Source organism: Thalassophryne amazonica, unplaced genomic scaffold (genome assembly GCF_902500255.1).
Source record: "Thalassophryne amazonica unplaced genomic scaffold, fThaAma1.1, whole genome shotgun sequence".
Taxonomy (NCBI): Eukaryota; Metazoa; Chordata; class Actinopteri; order Batrachoidiformes; family Batrachoididae; genus Thalassophryne; species Thalassophryne amazonica.
In genome coordinates, this window is record NW_022986237.1 from 908551 (window position 1) to 929905 (window position 21355).

General features: G+C 45.4%; 1 protein-coding gene across 2 annotated transcripts; it reads left to right on the forward strand.

The window, feature by feature from the left end:
• Window positions 1–1336: 1336 nt before the first annotated feature.
• Window positions 1337–21052, forward strand: LOC117505701 (glycogen phosphorylase, muscle form). 2 transcript variants are annotated; one of them, XM_034165257.1, is made up of 20 exons: window positions 1337–1606; window positions 8098–8199; window positions 8368–8446; window positions 8534–8637; window positions 9780–9911; window positions 10816–10927; window positions 11014–11096; window positions 11308–11451; window positions 12161–12253; window positions 14273–14419; window positions 15840–16003; window positions 16123–16237; window positions 16680–16781; window positions 16867–17014; window positions 17088–17146; window positions 17229–17370; window positions 19151–19358; window positions 19432–19566; window positions 20279–20345; window positions 20783–21052. In XM_034165257.1, the coding sequence occupies exons 1-20, from the start codon at window positions 1364–1366 to the stop codon at window positions 20933–20935; spliced, it is 2532 nt and encodes an 843-aa protein (XP_034021148.1). In that variant the 5' UTR covers window positions 1337–1363; the 3' UTR covers window positions 20936–21052. The 2 variants fall into 2 exon arrangements, with proteins under 2 accessions (XP_034021148.1, XP_034021149.1); XM_034165258.1 differs by having other exon boundaries at window positions 1364–1606; window positions 20786–21052.
• The last annotated feature ends 303 nt before the right edge of the window (window positions 21053–21355 follow it).

Below are 21355 nucleotides of genomic sequence, written 5' to 3' on the forward strand. Positions count from 1 at the left end.
CTACTGCCACCTGGCGGTGGGTTTGGTGTTTATTAGCCTGAAGAACAGGGCTGGGCAACATGTTCCAGAAAGGGCTGAGAGGGTGCAGGTTTTCTTTACAGACACTGACTCCAGCAGGTTAACATCACTTTCAGCAGGTGGAATCAGTTAATCAGTGAAATCACCTCTTGGTCCTTTCTGGAACAAGTTGCCCACTGCTGACCCAGAAGAACAATTACAAAGAATAAATCATTAGAAGTTGCTAAAAATGCTAATTTCAGAACTAATGGTAACAAAAAATTATGCTAACCAGCTAAAAGCTAGTTAGCAAGATAAAAGACTTAAAAATCCAACAAAAGAATGCTGAAACTTCAGGATGGATATCTTCAGGTCTTCTTTTTCCTCTATTTAAAACCACACAAATTGGAAAAAGTACAACTAATTAGCAAGTGTGAGATGCATTAAAGAACTGAACAAATGTTCTACTGGCTGACAACCAAGCATGTGGAGGGGAAAAGTAAATCTTAACTTTTCTGCATTAATACTGAGGTCAAAGCTCTGTGTGCCAAACATTTATGCATTTCTGTCTTTAATAAATGCCCTTTTCTCTTTTTTTTTTTTTTACTGAATTTTTGGAATTTAAGTAGGAAATTTAGCAGAATAACTGAAATTCTCACATCACCTGCTTGGTGGCAATAAAAGCTGCTCAAATGTGCTGCAAGGTCTAGATTTTATTTGAGGTTTTGGTGAAAGTAAGGGTTAAAAAAAAGTATAAATTCATCCTGTGGATTCAGTTTAAACACGAGTCCTTTCTGTTTGAACCCCCCCCCCCTTTTTTTTTTCTCCTTCCCCCTGTCTGGCACTAAACTGTATCTTTGGGTTCTGGATCAAATGACCACTGTTTTTATGGACAACAATATGTCAATTATTTTTAAGAAATTGCTGCAGCTTGATTGTGATATGTAGAAATGTGTAACTGGGTACAAATTTCACACACACATATATATGTATATATGTGTGTGTGCATTAAATATTCCATGTCTATTCCTGTCCAACCCAATTGGAAACGGGTTTTAAATCTCTACCTTTTTTTTGTAAGGTTGGAAATTCGTATGTGGATTTTTGAAAAATATTTATTTCTAATTGTTAAAATGTCGATAGAGGAAAATTATTTTTAAAAATGCAATCTGAGTGAACTTGCTTTATTGATCAAGTTGTTTTTGCCTCCTTCCTGTCGAGGTGTGATGTGTTTGAATATTTTTCGGAACACTTCCGGTTTCGCCTTTACTTTGAAAATAACAAGCGGAAACGACGGGTGTTGGCGCGACCTTGACGGCGTGCCCACAGCCCCGTGCACGCGCAGCGGACGCAGACCGGATTAAAGATGGCTAAACCGCTCACCGACCACGACAAGAGGAAGCAGATCTCGGTTCGAGGCCTGGCCGGGGTGGAAAACGTGGCCGACCTGAAGACCAACTTCAACCGGCACCTCCACTTCACCCTGGTCAAGGACCGGAACGTGGCCACCAAGCGGGACTACTACTTCGCCTTGGCCAACACGGTCCGGGATCACCTGGTGGGCCGCTGGATCCGGACCCAGCAGCACTACTACGAAAAGGATCCCAAAGTAAGACAGAGACACCGGGACACACAGAGACACCGGGTCCGAGGCGGAGTGATGCCGCAGTCGTCCTCCGCGGGGGGGGGGGGGGGGGGGGGGGGGGGTGATGGCGACATCCATTTATAGACGTAACTGTCCGCTGTGCGTGTTGTGCGTGCGCTGTGCACGCACTTATGTAACGCCTTGCGTGCGCGGAGGGGCGCACGTGACCTGGAACAAGAATTATTCGTTCATGTGATCAAAGTGTTTGTGTGTCGTTAAAAAAACGCGCGCACGAGCTGCAGGTGCGTGTCAAAAAAATTAGGTCTTCTGCAGTTTGGACCGTTTGAATGTCACGAAGTAAAAAAAAACAACAAGAAGAAAGGTGAAAAAGGCCGATTTCAGTTTGTACAGGGGTCAAAGGTTAAAACTCAGCCACACGGGGTGTGCAGCCGGTCGCAAGGCCAGATAAAACTGTACAGGGTACAAACGGAATCTCCATGCTGGATCGATGGAGGCCCGAGTCAACAACGAGCGCCACCGGTGCCGTGAACCAACAGGGTGCCGACGGAAAGTGGACTATGAACAGAGAGGATGAGAAGAACTAAAAGGGTGGACGTGAGAGTCGGGACTTTGAATGTTGTCAGTCTGACTGGTAGAGAGAGTGAGTCATGGTGAGGACAGGAAGAGGAATGGAGCTGGGGTCACTTTAAAGGACATGTCGCACTGAAATCACAACAATGTAGATTCAGTCTGTTAGTGACCATCCAATCATCCACGGAGATTAATTTGTGCACTTCTGTCACCAGTTTCAAAGTATACAGCATTCACAGCAAACAGCTACGGAGACGTCTGGAAACAAAGTACTCGTGAGTACTCAAGTGTTTCTGACAGGTGACATCAGCACTAGAAGCATCCCAGCATGTGCTTCAATGAACTGAGGCACAGATTAACTCCAGAGTTGACATAAGTGTGATGTCGTGTTGTGACGACTGGTTTTTAAGTGATAACTGTTGATTTTGATGCAGTCACAGTAAAAGCAGCAGCTGTGAGAAGGTTTAATGCACGGCCACGAGTCACAAACGCAGCATGTTAAAAACGCTAATAAGTGTGGTATGTAACTGTGAAAAATCTAATCAGTATATATATATAATATATGTATATGTATGTGTCATCATGGAGACATTCCATGTTCATTAAAACAAACAGCTGACATGCAGGTGAAACCAGCTCTTACATTAGTTCTCTTTATAAAAAGTTCCTTATACACTTTGACAGTTTTATGAGCAGTGTTGCCACAGTTACTTTGAAAAAGTAATCCAATTACTGATTACTCCTTGAAAAAGTAACTTAGTTACTTTACTGATTACTCAATTGTAAAAGTAACTAAGTTAGATTACTAGTTACTTTTTTAGTTACTTTCCCCAGCTGCCAACAACAACCCTCTGCCACCTCAACATGACAATGATACCTGTTTTGCCAAAATACACTTTATAGTCACCCTTTCTTGACTTCAATGAAAATAAATACTTGTTTTATAAAAAGTAAAATAATCTTTCTTGACCTCATATTTAACTGTTGACAGCACTGTAACAGTAAAACTTGCAATTTCAAACCTACATTTTTTATAAATGTAACTATTAAATTCTAACATTTTTCTAACATTTAAATTCTCTCTAAACATTTTACTTGTCGAAATTATTATTATTTTAAGCAATATTAGTAGTTGTAGTAAAAAACGGCTTCAAAACTGGACCTTTAATCTAGGGGTGTTGTGGGGGGGCACATCCTTGCCCCACGCCCTCATTCCATCTGGATTCGCCCCTGCTTTGGCGTTTGAGCACAAAGAATGGATAACATTTATTTATGCAGAAAACGTGACCAGATTTACAGGTAAGAAAGTTTTATTGTGTTTTCACATCATGTGGTCCTCAGAAAGAGAGTTTAGGTGCATTTGAGTGGAAAATAGTGTCAGTTGTTGACGCGTCGCGGAGGATCAGCTGTTTTTAACGAGCAGATACAGAGCAGCTCAGCTCAGAATTCTAAATAAAGGAGGAAAAGTATAAAAATGTCTTTGTAAAGCTCAGTGCAGGTGTGCTGATCACCGCGCTTTAAGAGGTGAGGACGAGTCGAGCAGCTGCAAAAAACCGCGGATGAAAAGCTCACAGCTCGCTTAAAGTGGGCAGTTCAGTCGAACCCCGACCTCCTGCCCACAGACCAAGTTTAATGCTGTTATCGACCCACAATGAAAAATAATAGTAACGCACAGTGACATGGAGAAGTAACTTTAATCTGATTACTGATTTGGAAAGATTAACGCGTTAGATTACTCGTTACTAAAAAAAAAGTGGTCAGATTAGAGTAACGTGTTACTAAGTAACGCGTTACTAATAACGCGTTACCAGCATCACTGCTTATGACATTTATCATTTTGAGTCCACAAGCTTAATACTGTGTGCACACACACACACACACACACACACACACAGAGAGACTCAAAGTAAAAAAAAAAAAAACTTTCATTGAAAGCTCCATTGAAAATAAAATGAAGCAAAAGATGGAAAAAAAGAACATTCTACTCACCAGTGTAAAGATTTCCAAATTAGTCCACAACAAAAAGAAGCCCTCACGCACAACGTCACACACGCATGATTGCAGTTGTGATCACCAGCCATGGAACAGTCCACTTGTCCACACTCGGAGATCATTTTCCAGTTCCACTCGGCCAGAGAATAATGTCCAAGTCCACTCACTCTCAGGTTCTGTCATAATCGCAGCTCTGCCTTCAACTCAACATCTGTCAGGTTTGTGGCACATTAGAGTCTGTTATCTCCTGAAAATAGCCTCTTCTGAGTTTTTCCAATAGGAGACATACATCTGTGTGTCCAGACACGTCCACGATCACAGCAGCAGTAAACCAGCATCATGGGACACCAACAACACCTTCACGACACTTTGGTTCCAAAATCCAAAAAAGTTCAGAGTTTCGGGGGAACGTGTGTTGTCTCCTCTGTAAATCCGAGCCGCTGCTTTCAAAGAAAAGCTCTGAAGCTTCATTATCAAACAGAACCTCAGTCGTTTTGCTCCGTCTGTCTGGGTTGTTACTGTTTTGCTCTTAACTATGTCACACACAGAGAATTGCAGAGTGAGACATTTTCTGGAAATGCACCTGTTTCCTCACTTCAGGAGAGGAATAAAAAACATCAGAAACCACTAATTATGAGCACATGTGTGCAGAGAGACTCATTCAATCATGAGTACTTTGATGCTGTATTGGTAACTGGGATGTTAAAAGACACGTGACACGTCCTTTAAAGGAAGAGTATGTTAAAAGTGTGTTGGAGGTTAAGCGAGTGTCTGACAGGGTGATGAGTGTGAAGTTGGAAATTGAAGGGGTGATGATGAATATCATCAGTGCATATGCCCCACAGGTAGGTTGTGAGATGAAGGAGAAAGAAGATTTCTGGAGTGTGTTAGAGGAGGTGGTGGAGAGTGTGCCCAAGCATGAAAGAGTGGTGATAGGAGCAGACTTCAATGGGCATGTTGGTGAAGGGAACAGAGGTGATGAGGAAGTAATGGGTAGATATGGTATCAAGGATAGGAATGTGGAAGGACAGATGATAGTTGATTTTGCAAAAAGGATGGAAATGGCTGTGGTGAATACCTACTTTAAGAAAAGGGAGGAGCACAGGGTAACATATAAGAGTGGAGGAAGGTGCACACAGGTGGACTACATTCTTTATAGGAGATGCAAGCTAAAATAAATCACAGACTGTAAGGTGGTAGCAGGAGAGAGTGTCACTAGACAGCATAGGATGGTTGTTTGTAGGATGACTTTAGAGGTAAAGAAGAAGAAGAGAGTGAGAGCTCAACAAAGGATCAGATGGTGGAAGCTGAAGGAAGAGGTGGCAGAGAAGCACTGGATGGAGGGGAAGTGACTTTGGACAACTGGAAAAGTACTGCAGATGTGGTGAGGGAGACAGCTAGGACAGTACTGGGTGAGACATCTGGACAGTGGAAGGAAGACATGGAGATTAAGAGAGTAGAGAGGAGTACAAGGAGATGCAGCTTAAGGTGGAAAGAGAAAGCTAAGAAAAAGGTATTTAGTGAGCTGTAGGAGAAAAGGACTTGTACTGATTGGCCAGACAAAGGGACAGAGCGGGACAGGATGTGCAGCAGGTTAGGGTGGTAAAAGATGCACATGGTAATGTGCTGACAAGTGAGGAGAGTGTTTTGAGAAGGTGGAGGGAATATTTTGAAGAGCTGATGAATAAAGAAAATGAGCGAGAGAAAAGGCTGGATGATGTGGTGAGAGTAAATCAGGAAGTACAAGAGATTAGCAAGGAAGAAGTGAGGGCTGCTATGAAGAGGATGAAGAGTGGAAAGGTAGTTGGTCCAGATGACATTCCAGTGAGGGCATGGAAATGTCTAGGAGAGATGGCAGTGGAGTTTCTAACCAGATTGTTTAATAAAATCTAGGAAAGTGAGAGGATGCCTGAGGAGTGGAGACGAAGTGTGCTGGTTCCTATTTTCAAGAACAAGGATGATGTGCAGAGCTGCAGTAACTACAGAGGCATTAAGCTGATCAGCCACAGCATGAAGTTATGGGAAAGAGTAGTAGAAGCTAGGCTTAGAAAACAGGTGAAGATCTGTGAGCAGCAATATGGTTTCATGCCGAGAAAGAGCACTACTGAGAATACTGTTGGAGAAGGACAGAAAGAGTTACACTGTGTGTTTGTGGACTTAGAAAAAGCTTATGATAGGGTGCCAAGAGAAGAGCTGTGGTATTGTATGAGGAAGTCTGGAGTGGCAGAGAAGTATGTTAGGGTAGTGCAGGACATGTACAAGAATAGTGTGACAGCGGTGAGATGCGCAGTCGGAATGACAGACTCATTCAAGGTGGAGGTGTTTACACCAAGGATCAGCTCTGAGTCCTTTCTTGTTTGCAGTGGTGATGGACAGGTTGACAGATGAGATCAGACAGGAGTCCCCATGGACTATGATGTTTGCAGATGACATTGTGATCTGTAGTGAGAGTAGAGAGCAAGTTGAGTCTAGTCTGGAGAAGTGGAGATATGCTTTGGAGAGAAGGGGAATGAAAGTCAGTAGAAGCAAGACTGAGTCCATGTGTGTGAATGAGAGGGAGCCCAGTGGAATAGTGCAGTTACAAGGAGTAGAAGTGGTGAAAGTAGATGAGTTTAAATATTTGGGGTCAACTGTTCAAAGTAATGGAGAGTGTGGTAGAGAGGTGAAGAACAGAGTGCAGGCAGGGTGGAGTGGGTGGAGAAAGGTGGCAGGAGTGATTTGTGACCGAAGAATATCAGCAAGAGTGAAGGAGAAAGTTTACAAGACAGTAGTGAGACCAGCTATGTTGGACGGTTTAGAGACAGTGGCACTAACAAAAAGACAGGAGGCAGAGCTGAAGATGTTGAGATTCTCTTTGGGAGTGACAAGAATGGACAAGATTAGGAATGAACATATCAGAGGGACAGCTCAGGTGGGACGGTTTGGAGACAAAGTCAGAGAGGCGAGATTGAGATGGTTTGGACATGTGCAGAGGAGGGACGCAGGGTATATAGGGAGAAGGATGCTGAGGATGGAGCCACCAGGCAGGAGGAGAAGAGGGAGACCAAAGAGGAGGTTCATGGATGTGCTGAGAGAGGACATGCAGGTGGTTGGTGTGACAGAGGAAGATACAGAGGACAGGGTGAGATGGAAACCATTGATCTGCTGTGGCGACCCCTAACGGGAACAGCCGAAAGACAAAGAAGAAGAAGACGTCAAAAGTTAAAGTTGCTCCAATTTTGATAAAAAAAAAATGTGATGCAAATTATTGGTTGAGTTAACAGGGTTCTAAAAGAAACAGTTTGCACCACGTGTCATGTCTAGTTACCATGTTATGGAGTAACATAGGTCATAGATCGCATTACAGAGTCACATGGATGTTGACATTCTTTGACACCAAACATCAACACAGTCAAAACTATTCCATTTATTGATCCTATTAACCAATAATTTGCACCACTTTTTACTGGAATTGGAGCAACTCGAACTTTGTATCCCTACCTGACTGCAACCATGGATGGCCACGGTAGTTTTCACCACCAAGTGAGGTTGCAGTTACGCTACGGTCAGGCTGTGCTCAGGCTGTGGTCAGGCTGCGGTCAGGCTACAGTCAGGCTGCGGTCAGGCTGCGGTCAGGCTGCAGTCGAGCTGCAATTTTTTTTTTTTTTTTTTTTTTTTTGGGGGGGGACAACCCTACCTTCCATAGCCCTGAGCATCTTCATGCCCATGGGTAGTGTTGCCCAGGATATTGAAAACATAAATCAAACCGACAAATGTTACATTCATAAGGATTGATGATGCATTTGATCACAACTGGGAACTCAGAATTTCTATTCTCCGGGTCAGAAAAATCTGAGAAAATGGCAGTAGAAGTTCAAGGTTTCAAAGGTCCAAATGCTTCTCCTGGTTGGGGGTGTGATTGGACTCACGGGATGGTTGTGTGTCTCCTGCAGCGTGTCTACTACCTGTCCCTGGAGTTTTACATGGGCCGGACTCTGCAGAACACCATGGTTAACCTGGCTCTGGAGAACGCCTGCGACGAGGCCACGTACCAGGTGAGGCAAAGGACCATGGGAAATGAAAAAGACAGAAGCTTGTAAGTCGTAGATGTTGGAAGCCGCGTTGGTTGGTCAGACTGAAGAGATGAAACCCGTTAGGAGCCGACAGACTAAACATATTAGTGATTATTGAGGTCCGGGAGGTAAAGTTGACTTGTTTTTCAGCTTGGTCTGGATATGGAGGAGCTGCAGGACATCGAGGAAGATGCTGGACTCGGGAACGGCGGTCTGGGCCGCCTGGCTGGTGAGCATCCGTTTCCTCCCGATAGGGTATTTGTTTAACTCTGATCCTGGTCTCATCCAAGCTTATCCCCCAACCTTGTTTTGGCAGCCTGCTTCCTGGACTCCATGGCGTCTCTGGGTCTGGCTGCGTACGGCTACGGAATCCGCTACGAGTTTGGGATCTTCAATCAGAAGATAGTTAACGGCTGGCAGGTATCATCACACGACCGTTTGTTTGGGTTGTTTGAAACGCGGCTCTGACTCCAAGTCCACGCTCAGAGGGAAGCTTTGCTTTTGACCGTGCGGTTTGTCCACTGTCTGTCCTTAAACACATCAAGTCTTCTGGAAATACGAGACTTCTGTCTGGAGCTTTGGAGCAGCGGAAGAATGTGTCCATGAACGCCACACGGTGTTATTTTCCTCATAGTCACACGTCTGTGGACACCCGCCGTCCACCGTGTGTCCACGGACTAATAACCAGCAACTAACAAAGCACTTAACTAGTGACCCGTAACCAAGACAACAGGAACAGCTGGAAGGTCCACCAGGTGACAGGCCACGCCCACAAACAGACCGACAGACAGAAACATCAAACATGATGAATTCTGACAAGCATCAGTTATTGATCAGAACAGTAACGAGTACCGGACACTGAATATGAAAAAACTGATTAAAGACATCTGAGGACTCAAACCCTGAGACGTGGAGGTGGGACAAACGTGTCAGAGACCGAAGGACATGAGACCAAAGGGCTGCCAGAGAAGCTCCGCCCCCAATTAAAAAATGTAAAAGTTAACTGATTAGGAAAATGTCACTGTTTCCAAACAACACATCGGAACGTCTGACTGCTGAAACTCAGATCCACAGACCAGGATCATGGACTCGCGTCCAGAGACAAGCTGCTGGACACGAGTGGAGATTTATTTAAAGACGGGAGAAAATAAAAGTAATAAATGAAGAAAGGAGACATCAAGGACATGTGGACATGTCCTTGATGTCTACGGAGGTTGCAGCTAGTTAATGTTGTGTTAACAAAGCTGTTGCCTGGACACTTGGACCCGGTTCAGGCTCATGGTCCTGGATTTGGGAGTTTGACCTTGACTTCTTAAATTGTACTTGAGACTTGAAATCCAAATATCAGACGGTTAAATACACACTCATCAAATCAAAGACACCCTGGAGCGTGAACCACTTTATTTTGAACCACTGCAGTACCAAAATACAACACTGGGGGCACTGTGCAGTTACATCATGGACATGAAAATACAAAAACAAACATTCTGATTGAGTTTCAGTTGCAGGTTTGTTTGGGATCTTTTTTTTCTGGACAGTAACGATGTGCCGTGTCCCAACAGGTGGAAGAAGCGGATGACTGGCTGCGCTACGGTAACCCCTGGGAAAAGGCTCGACCGGAGTACATGCGTCCGGTCCAGTTCTACGGGCGAGTGGAGCACACCGCTGACGGCGCGCAGTGGGTCGATGCGCAGGTCGGTATGCGCGGGGGCGCTTCGTCCTACATGAGGTGTTTACGGGGAATCAGGACAGGTGACCTGTGCTGGTTGATAGATAAAGCGTTTATGTCACCGTGAACCCAATACCCAGCGCTCAAGGACTCGCAAAGTATGTTTAGCTAGGTTTAGAAGCTAGCTAACTTGACTGCTTGTGGTATTTCTCTCAGAGGCCTGATGGCTAACATTTAAGTGTGTTATAATTAACAGGTCAAAATTGAAAATCAATTTTAAAGGGCGGCATCTTCTGGGCTGTAAGTCGCACCGGAGCGTGCGTTAAATCTGTCCAAAAATAAAGCACATCTATAACTTGCAGTCATCTGTAAGTCGTGTTTAGTTTTGAATCATGATGCTGCTTCCTGCAAGAAGAAGCTAATTTAATTGTACATTATGCGTTCAAAATGCAAACCCTGCATTAGCAAGCAGAAGCTAACAGACTGTTGTACTGGGCACAAAGAATTTAACCTCACTCAGTGTTATTAAATGTTTGAAAATTCCTAGTTAGCTGAGCCGTCTTACTTGTTGCTGTTTGTTTTGTCCCCACACAGTCCAAACAAGGCTTGTGCCGAATAGTGTGAAGGGATTGATTCCTTCTTTTTATTCTGGCACATTGTCTTTCAGTTTGAGAGCATGGTTTATTTCATTTGTTCTCTAAGACCCAGCACATCTTTCTCATTGTGGTCTTCTTTTGCTGCTTTGGAGTACATATTTCAGACGTTGTTGGTTCAAAAAATGTCACAGGATTAGTAAAAAGAAAAAAGAAAGTATGGTGATAGATACGACTCTACCAATACAGGGACCTGTGAATTGATCTAAATGTGTCATGGTTCAGAATAAGTAGACCTAGTATAACCCTCCACCTTTCTCCTGGCTTTGGTTGCAGGTGGTTCTGGCTCTCCCCTATGACACCCCGGTCCCTGGATACCGGAACAACATCGTCAACACTATGAGACTGTGGTCCGCTAAGGCTCCCTGTGACTTCAACCTGAAAGACTGTGAGTTTTAATAATCATCATCACTGGTGTGCATCTGTGGGAAACCACAGTGACGAGGTTACCAGGTTACTCTTGCACTCGCACAGTTAACGTTGGAGGCTACATCCAAGCCGTTTTGGACAGAAACCTGGCTGAGAACATCTCACGAGTCCTCTACCCCAACGACAATGTAAGTAGAACCCGCACACGCCAATAAAGCAGAAGTGGACCTGAAGGGTCAAGACGTTCCGGTGTCATTGGAACTGACCACCGAGTAGGCGGGGCAGTAAAGTCAGGGTCTTTCTGCTGTGGTGGAGACTTGGTAAATTATTTCTAAATGTGTGTCCAGAAGAAAAGGTCTGCATGTGTTTCCTCTACACGTTTTTGTCTCCTGGCTTTAGTTCTTTGAGGGGAAGGAGCTCCGTCTGAAGCAGGAGTACTTCGTAGTTGCAGCCACTCTTCAAGATATCATCCGGCGGTTCAAAGCCTCCAAGTTTGGGAGCACAGAGTTCGTACGATTGGACCTGTCTGCGCTGCCGGACAAGGTGAGTGACCAGCTGACTTCCTTCCAGCACTTCTTTGACATGATCACGCTTTGATCATCTTAATAATTACTCCGTGGTGCGATGATGTCACGCTCAGGCTCCTGTGCTGTTTTACAATATCAGATTGTTCAGGCTATAAGTCACTGGGCAGGGTGGGGTGGGGTGTTTGTCTGACTAGTTTGAAGGTCTTGCAACGTGCATGAAAAAGAAACTGCATGATCATCTATAGTCACAAGATGGCAGCTTCTAGACGCCTGGAAAGCTGCTCCTGTATACTGAATGAAGTACTGTTATTCACACTCGGGAGCAGAAGGAGGTCTGAATGAGAAAAGTGTTCTGTATCTTAGAAAATGAGCAAATTTAAGAAATCATGCTCTCAAACTGAAAGACCACCATCTGGAAAGAAAAAAGGGAATCTAACGTTTATACTGCCTGAGACAACACGTTTGCATTATAAATAAAAGTTTAATCTGTTTTGCTTCCTGTTGTATGAAGTGGTAGCTCCACATGTCACAGGGAAATGCGACTTCCGCTTATTTTTTTTACTCTTAATGATGCGTTTTTGGACAGATGTGACTAACACTGCAGTGTAAAGTCCAGAACAGACGGTAATATTTTGTAAATGTTTAAAGGTTTAGAGTGTTTAAAAAGATTTAATTCTTCTGAACGTGGGCCGAATCCACATCGCACTTCCACACTCTGCCTGTAGGTGGCCATCCAGCTGAATGATACCCATCCTGCCTTGGCCATCCCCGAGCTGATGAGGATCCTGGTGGACCAGGAGAAGCTGGCTTGGGAGAAGGTATGCTGATCTCCAGCAGCTCTCTGGAGTTACAATAAATCAAAGTTGGAGGGTTTGTTTAAAGACTTTTTGACTCCACAATTATGAAAATGGGCCCTGAAATCAAATTTATTAAAATGAGACACAGACTAAAACCTGAACCCTGGACAGAGTAGATCTGCTGCTGTCAGTACTTATGACTCAGTACTGTGAATCAGTGTTCGATACCTTGAACCCTAGGAACGCATGATGTTTGCACTTTGTGAATGCTTGATCCTGCAGAATGTGTGAACCTCAGGTATATGTGTGAACCTCGGGAACGTTTGCACTTTGTGAATGTTCGATCCTGCAGAATGTGTGAACCTCAGGTATATGTGTGAACCTCGGGAACATTTGCACTTTGTGAATGTTCGATCCTGCAGAATGTGTGAACCTCAGGTATATGTGTGAACCTCGGGAACGTTTGCACTTTGTGAATGTTCGATCCTGCAGAATGTGTGAACCTCAGGTATATGTGTGAACCTCGGGAACATTTGCACTTTGTGAATGTTCGATCCTGCAGAATGTGTGAACCTCAGGTATATGTGTGAACCTCGGGAACGTTTGCACTTTGTGAATGTTCGATCCTGCAGAATGTGTGAACCTCAGGTATATGTGTGAACCTCGGGAACATTTGCACTTTGTGAATGCTGGATCCTGCAGAATGTGTGAACCTCAGGTATATGTGTGAACCTCGGGAACGTTTGCACTTTGTGAATGCTGGATCCTGCAGAATGTGTGAACCTCAGGTATATGTGTGAACCTCGGGAACGTTTGCACTTTGTGAATGTTCGATCCTGCAGAATGTGTGAACCTCAGGTATATGTGTGAACCTCGGGAACGTTTGCACTTTGTGAATGTTCGATCCTGCAGAATGTGTGAACCTCAGGTATATGTGTGAACCTCGGGAACGTTTGCACTTTGTGAATGTTCGATCCTGCAGAATGTGTGAACCTCAGGTATATGTGTGAACCTCGGGAACGTTTGCACTTTGTGAATGTTCGATCCTGCAGAATGTGTGAACCTCGGGTATATGTGTGAACCTCGGGAACGTTTGCACTTTGTGAATGTTCGATCCTGCAGAATGTGTGAACCTCAGGTATATGTGTGAACCTCGGGAACGTTTGCACTTTGTGAATGTTCGATCCTGCAGAATGTGTGAACCTCAGGTATATGTGTGAACCTCGGGAACGTTTGCACTTTGTGAATGTTTGATCCTGCAGAATGTGTGAACCTCAGGTATATGTGTGAACCTCGGGAACGTTTGCACTTTGTGAATGTTTGATCCTGCAGAATGTGTGAACTTTGGGAACGTTTGCACTTTGTGAATGTTTGATCCTCCAGAATGTGTGAACCTTGGGGGTGTTGTTGAACTCTGGGAACGTTTGAACACTGGTAACACTTTGGAGTCGTCCTGCAGAAACGACATCCGGGACAAAAAGGTCTGCAGGGATTTCCAGAGGAAACCGCACGGCCTCCTTCCCAGCACCCCTGTTTTCTGAGTGAGCAGGGGTTTGGAAACTGATGAGCAGAGGTCAGGAGTCATCCTCTGTCCAGCTGCTGTCACATGATGTTGCTGTGGAGGCTCAGATGGACAAACTAACACAACTGAAACTATCTGTCCGTCTCCCACAGCCAGGGAGTTTTGGACGTCCCCTGGGCCTTTTCCCGTTGCTGGGACACCCCCAGTGTGCTGGATCGTTCCCAGACAAATGCACCGCCCCACTAAACATTAGGCGTCTTATGGATGGACCCTACAAACGCAGTATGGACATGACCTGCACGTCAATAAGATGTCTAATGTTTACTGGGACATGACCAGGATCCCGGAGCTCATGTTTCCTCCCAAAGGAAGACGGGGCTCACCGGGGTCTCCCTGAGCATCCGTGCCTTCGTCAGGATCCCTCCCCAGCGGTCCTACTGTCAGCGCTAATACGCTGTGTTAGCTTACAGTATGTGCCCGATTAAATCAGAAACTAACGGAATGTGTGTCTCGTCCAGGCCTGGAACATTGTGGTTCGTACCTGTGCCTACACCAACCACACGGTGCTGCCTGAAGCCCTGGAGCGCTGGCCCGTGGACCTCTTCCAAAACCTGCTGCCTCGCCACCTGCAGATCATCTATGAGATCAACAGGCGCCACCTGGAGGTATAAGAGAGGAGCTGCACGGCACACAGTCTCTTGGGTTTGATTCCAAATTTACATCTTTGAATGTTTGAGGACGTTAGCGGTACAAGCTAGAAGACGTTAGCGGTCCAGGCTAAGTGGAGATCGATTCTGCCAGCAGGTGAAAATTAACAGAAAATGAAGCCGCTACGGGATCGACGCTAACACTGTTAGCTATCCTGTTAGCTAGCAGCAGTATTCTGTTCAAAAAGCTGTCAATCAATGACTGTTCAGGCCACACCCCTTTTAAACTTAAAATAAATAACTTTTCACCAAAATGTATATTTTGATACATAAATAAATGGTTATTTACTATAACTTTATTTTACATACCAACATATAATCATGAATGTATGATTGTAGGTTTGTAAAATAAAATTTAATTCACAACTTGCACACAGCTGTAAGGTGTGAATTAAAGTGCACAAACTGTTTACATTTTGTAAATCTGTTAAATTAAATTTTACATATCTGTAATCACACACGAATGTATGACTAGATATGTCAAATAAAATAAAAGGTTTTTTTTTACTTTAATTCACAACTTACAGTTATGAATTAAAGGGGACACATTTTTTTTAATTTGACCTTTTTTTTTTGTTTTATTTTATACACATACAATCATACATTCATTTAAATCTGTACTTTAATTCACAACTTTTGTGAATTAAAGTACAGATTTTTTAAGTGCATACTTTAATTAGTTATGAATTAATAAAAATTTGATGTAAACTTATTTAATTATTATTAAATGTTAATAAATATATGTTCCAAAAAGTTGGACATTGTCCACGAGATGCAACAAAAGCCGCTCAAATGTGCTGCAAGGTTTCGACTGTTTGTTTATTTGAGAAGTTTAAGTTTTGCCCCCCCCCCAAAAAAAACCCAGTTGTGTCCTTTGCCTTCATGGGCAACTTACTTTTTTTTATCCTGATTTACATATAGCAGTTAAGTTGTACTGCGACCAGCCACTAAGAGGCGATGGAGAGCTTTTGGCATCCTTATAGTCTAGCTCTTGGGCAGGTCTACATTTTTATTTATTTGTTTATTTTATTTTTTATTTTATTTATCAACATTTTATCTATATATATATATATATATATATATATATATATATATATATGAGCCCTTTAAATATAAATTTGCTCTCCAATAATTTTCCAAAAATGTTCCAAAAAGTTGGGTTGCGTTTTAGCTTTTAGATTCATTCGTGTTAAATTTGTTTGTTGTTTTAAAGTGACATATTTTGGTTAGTGTGGATCCTTTAATCGTCTGTTGTTTTTTTACTAAGATTGTATTGTATGTGTTCTGGTTTTTCCTGGATGGGACTTTGTTCTTCATCTTTGTTTCTTCTGTAAGACAAAGCGAGATCCACTCTGTTTATGTCCTTTCATTTGTCCAGCGCATCACCAAGCTGTACCCTGGAGACCTGGACCGCCTGCGCCGAATGTCCCTGATTGAAGAAGGCGACGTGAAGAAGATCAACATGGCTCACCTGTGCATTGTGGGATCTCACGCCGTTAACGGCGTGGCCCGCATTCACTCCGACATTATTAAAAACACCGTGTAGGCAAACGTCCTGTCAGCTTTGTGTAGATTTACGTCTGTGGCGTAAGGGGAAAGCTGCGCGTTCCAAAGTCAAAGCTAAAGGCCTTAAGAACTAAAAGAATGCTGCTCCTCTCCAGGTTCAAGGACTTTTACGACCTGGATCCAGAGAAATTCCAGAATAAGACCAACGGGATCACGCCCAGGCGCTGGCTGGTCATGTGCAACCCGGGCCTGGCTGAGGTCATCGCAGAGGTGCGTTTGTGTTCACACAAAGTCAGACGTCTGTTCTTAAATAACCGAATCCGCATTACCGGATTTCCCGGAGTATAAGTCACGAGTTTGGGCTCTTCCATGGATCAGTGAGTGTCTGGAAGCCGTGTAACATCCAGCATGTTTTGAATCCATCTTGGTTATTTTTGAAATTTAAAAGTGCTGAAGTTAAGTAACAGCACAGCTGTGGTGTGCACATGTGCCGCACTGAGTCCACTGTGTTACAAAGCGAGTTCCAAAGAAAGTGGGGAAAAATGTGAAAGTTATACTCTGGACAATACGGTCGGTCTTAGAGGCCATGAAGGTGCCGGCGTTCGGACTGTGGTTCTGCCGCTGCGACGTGCTGGCAAAAAGTACATCATTTAAAATCGTGAGGTGTGACTCAGCAACGTTATGATGTGATGCTGACTGGTTTTCTTATTAGAGGATTGGCGAGGACTACATGCGTGATCTGGACCAGCTGAAGAAGCTCCTGGACTTTGTGGACGATGAGTCCTTCATTCGAGATGTTGCCAAAATCAAACAAGTGAGCGCGCGAGTGCACGAAAAGCAAGTAAAAATATTTGTGTCTGTGCTTCTCCTCACTCTGTGTGGCCTCCGTGTTCATTCAGGAGAACAAGATGAAGTTTGCCGCCCATCTGGAGGAGCACTACAAGGTGAAGATCAACCCGTACTCCATGTTTGACGTCCAGGTGAAGAGGATCCACGAGTACAAGCGACAGCTGCTCAACTGCCTGCACATCATCACGCTTTACAACCGTGAGCAGGACTACTGCTGCTGCTTCTTCTGAGGAAAATAAGAAAATAATGTTGAGAATCGTTTCATTTACAGGCATCAAGAAGGAGCCCAGCAAATCCTGGACGCCCAGAACCATCATGATTGGAGGAAAGGTGAGTTTGGAATCTGGACAGTCACGTGACATTCCAGGAAGGAGTTTTCTGCACAGTCAAAGCCCTGTTTTGTGTGTTCCAGGCAGCTCCAGGTTACCACACCGCCAAAATGATCATCAAACTGATCACCTCCATCGGCGACATTGTCAATAACGACCCGGTGGTGGGAGATCGCCTGAAGGTCATCTTCTTGGAGAACTACCGCGTCACTCTGGCTGAGAAGGGTAAGCGGCTTGTTTGTTCCCGTCAGGAAGTCGGGTTGAAGCACACAACGGTTTGACGATGACCCGAGCAGTAAAAATGAGCTGAAAGGGAAAAACGTTCTCGCTGGATCACACCACCGGACGGGTCAAGTCCTGGGAGGACTGTCGAACATGTTGAAGAGGGCCCTGCTAATTTTTATTTGTCTATGCTACGATGAGTTTTGTTGGGTCCATCAGTTGCTGAGGAAAAGGTGCCTTTTTTTTGGGAAATAGGAGTTAGCTCGTTCCATCAGGGCGACATGTTTGTCGTAATACAGAATTTCATGAGACTTTCCCTCAGATTCCTGGATATCTAAGTCCTGCCGTGGTTACGACATTAGATATAAGGCAACCGGTGTCTCAGCGTGTTCCACTGCTGGGTAAGACGCACGTTATTATTGGTCAACCCTAGTGAGAGTTCAGCCAATCATGCATACTGTGCCTCCCGTCTGACCGCAGTCGCCTCCCGCCTGTCCGAGGTCTCCAACTGCCTGTCCGAGGTCTCCAACTGCCTGACCGAGGTCGCCTCCCGCCTGTCCGCGGTCGCCTCCCGCCTGTCCGAGGTCTCCAACTGCCTGTCCGAGGTCTCCAACTGCCTGACCGAGGTCGCCTCCCGCCTGTCCGAGGTCTCCAACTGCCTGACCGCGGTCACCTCCTGCCTGACCGAGGTCGCCTCCTGCCTGACCGAGGTCGCCTCCTGCCTGACCGCAGGCATCTCGCCCTAAAACAGCAGACTTACGTCCTGTATCGGCCCTGAGGCCTGCTGGTCTCTGGATTCTACAGTTCTCCTCGATAGGGCGGCAGTCCTACGCCGGAACCCTAAAACAATGACATCTACTTGACTTTGAGTTGAGATGACGGGATTTTGAAATCTAACCAGGTTGACCAATAACAGCAGGGGAAAATGACAACTGATCTCCCGTATCGGTCACACCTGGTGTCAAAATCCAACCCGTTGTCCACGTTGTGACACCTGGGTAATGGATCAAGTAGGAGATCAGCTGTTGGGGTGAAATACGGTGAGGACCGTGTGTACCCTGCAGCCGCTATGGTAACCATGAAGGCCCAACAGGAACCCTGAACGCGAGATGGCTAACAGGGCTCTGGTGAAACAAAGTTGTTGACAGCAGATCAGGCGGAGGAGATGGTTGCTGCAGCAGGTCCTCAGACCCTGATTGTCTGGGATTACCCAGCCACTGGACCAGAGTAAATGGTAAATGGACTGCATTTATATAGCGCTTTTCCATCTGCATCAGATGCTCAAAGCGCTCTACAATTATGCCTCACATTCACCCCAATGTCAGGGTGCTGCCATACAAGGCGCTCACTACACACCGGGAGCAATAGGGGATTAAAGACCTTGCACAAGGGCCCTTAGTGATTTTCCATTCAGGTGGGGATTTGAACCCATGATCTTCTGGACACAAGCCCAACACCTTAACCAAGGATTGTGTGCTTGTCAGCGTGCAATGACAAAATGTTTTCTCGATCGAGCCTGGATGTAGATTTTTCTCTGCGTCCAGCATCTCATCCAGGAATCAATCAAGAGACGATGTTCCTCTCCGCTGAGGGACTGCCACGATCAGCGACTCCATTCTCGATGTAAACTACCTGCAGGAACTCTTGTACCGGCACGTGACTGTGGGCAGTTGTCCCCTTCATCACCCGTGGTGTTCCCGTCAGTCCCAGGCTCTCTGAGCGGTCCTGGCAGTTCAGCTCCAGTGGTAGCTGACGCAGGGACGTGGTGTTTTTGTGCATGCAGTCATTCCCGCAGCCGACCTGTCGGAGCAGATCTCCACAGCAGGCACCGAGGCCTCTGGAACTGGGAACATGAAGTTCATGCTGAACGGGGCACTCACCATCGGAACCATGGATGGCGCCAACGTGGAGATGGCCGAGGAAGCCGGAGAGGAGAACCTCTTCATCTTTGGCATGAGGGTGCCCGACGTGGAGGCTCTGGACAAGAAGGGGTGAGTGTCCCCACGCGGTGCCGGCGTGTGTTGTAGGTAACTTTCTAAAGGTCCAAATGTTTCTCCTCCTCAGCTACGACGCCTCGTCCTACTACAACCGAATCCCGGAGTTGAAGCAGGCTGTGGATCAGATATCCAACGGGTTCTTTAGCCCCGAACATCCTGGACTCTTCAAGGACCTCGTCAACATGCTGATGAACCACGACAGGTTGGGTTTTTTTCCCCACCCCTTTTTATCCCACAGGGTCATCGATGGCGCCAAACATGAGCAGCATCAACAAAAACTCTCAACGGAAGTCGCTACTGGCTCCGAAATGTTGATAAAAGCTGCTACGTTACGTGATGATGTAATGACATCTAATTTGCATATAGCGGCAAGCTGAACACCATCCAGTGTTTTTTTATTTGTGTTTTTTTGTGTGTGTTTGGGGTACAGAAAGTGGGCAGGTCTACAGCAGTAAATTTTTGTTTATAATTTATTTTACAGTTTTTTGTCATTTTATTACATAGTGACGGGTTCGTTGTTCGTTGCCAGATTGTTACTCGTTGCTCGAGAGCATTTGGTTGCTAGAAGTCAATCTGTGGCCTCCAGGGTTGGCCTTTAATTAATGCCACACTGCCCCCTGCTGACCGCCACACTAAACTTCAGCCTGATCAAAGTTAAATTCTGCCTCCAAACATTTTTAACGTCTGATTGTGGAATTATTTAACCTCGGATAGAAAGTCAGGAATGAAGTTCAAACTTTACGATTTCTTTCTTCCACTCGACACGAATCGGCACAAACACACTCGGTACATGTTTTTTAATGATTATTATCTTCTGACGGACGGAGTCGTTTTTACAGGAGCTACTTTGTAATTCGCTTGTTTTCACGTCCCAAAGGAATGATGACCTTTGCCCTTTCAACCCTGTGCCGCAGGTTCAAGGTCTTTGCGGATTACGAGGACTACATCGAATGTCAGGAGAAAGTCAGCGAACTTTACCAGGTCAGTGCGAGTTACCCCCCCCAATAAAAAGAGAAAATGGACAGATTAGTTCTTCAGGTGACACTGTGTGTGTGTGTGTGTGTGTGGAGACAGTAGCTCTTTGTGATGTCGTAAAGCAAGAATTCTGTGAAAGAGATGAAAAGAAAAAAGGTTCTTTAGACCAGATCCAGTTCTTCCTGGTCTGACTGAGTTAACTGGACAGTTGTTGTAAACCAGAGGTGCCTGGATCAGTTCCTGGGGGAACCCCGCTCCACTCGCACCTCATTATTCAGTTCTGCCGTTTCCCAGCTCCTCATTGGCTGATGAGCTGTGGGTGGCGCACACAGATGGTGACCTCCAGGAGCAGATCCAGGCAGCGCCGCACTCCTCCTCCATCATCTGGTGGAGGGCGGGGCTGGAGTGTGATGATGTCACATCCTGTCTCATGTCTGGGCCAACAGAACCCCAAAGCGTGGACCAGGAAGGTGATCCGCAACATCGCCGGCTCCGGCAAGTTCTCCAGCGACCGTACCATCTCGCAGTACGCCAGAGAGATCTGGGGCATGGAGCCCAGCATGGAGAAGATCGCCGCCCCCGACGATCCCCGCTGAGACAGCGCCACCGTGTGGTCGTCGCTGCCTGTAGCTCCTTCACTGTGTTGCTGTAGATTCTTAAGCTAATCGTTAGCGTTTATTGACGTGAGCTTGTGGTATTTTTCTGCTTGGCTTTTAAAAAACAAACCCCCACATCTTTAAAACAGGTGCGTTCGGGGTCGAATTCCAAACCATGCGTCCACGCCGTCCCAACATTCCCTCACGCCTCCTTTGTGACACGTGGACACTGTGGCTGCAGTGAGAGAGGCGGGTCTTTGTCTTTGATAGGATCCTTTTTTTTTTGCTGATATGTCTGTGTGGCCTCAGCATGACCGCATCCACTCCGTGACCTCTTGACCTTTGTGTGTAATGTGTGTATGTGTGTGTCCCTCCGTGGTTCGGTGTCCTGTAAGAACACACTGTCTGTCTGCTGTCACC

Bases quoted from the DNA above. Each gene is read 5' to 3' on its own strand.
- LOC117505701 (XM_034165257.1), top strand. From the start codon at position 1,364: ATGGCTAAACCGCTCACCGACCACGACAAGAGGAAGCAGATCTCGGTT. The intron at 8,200-8,367 runs GTGAGGCAAAGG...CTTGTTTTTCAG, and splicing joins GCGACGAGGCCACGTACCAG to CTTGGTCTGGATATGGAGGA. The intron at 16,004-16,122 runs GTAGGCAAACGT...GCTCCTCTCCAG, and splicing joins GACATTATTAAAAACACCGT to GTTCAAGGACTTTTACGACC.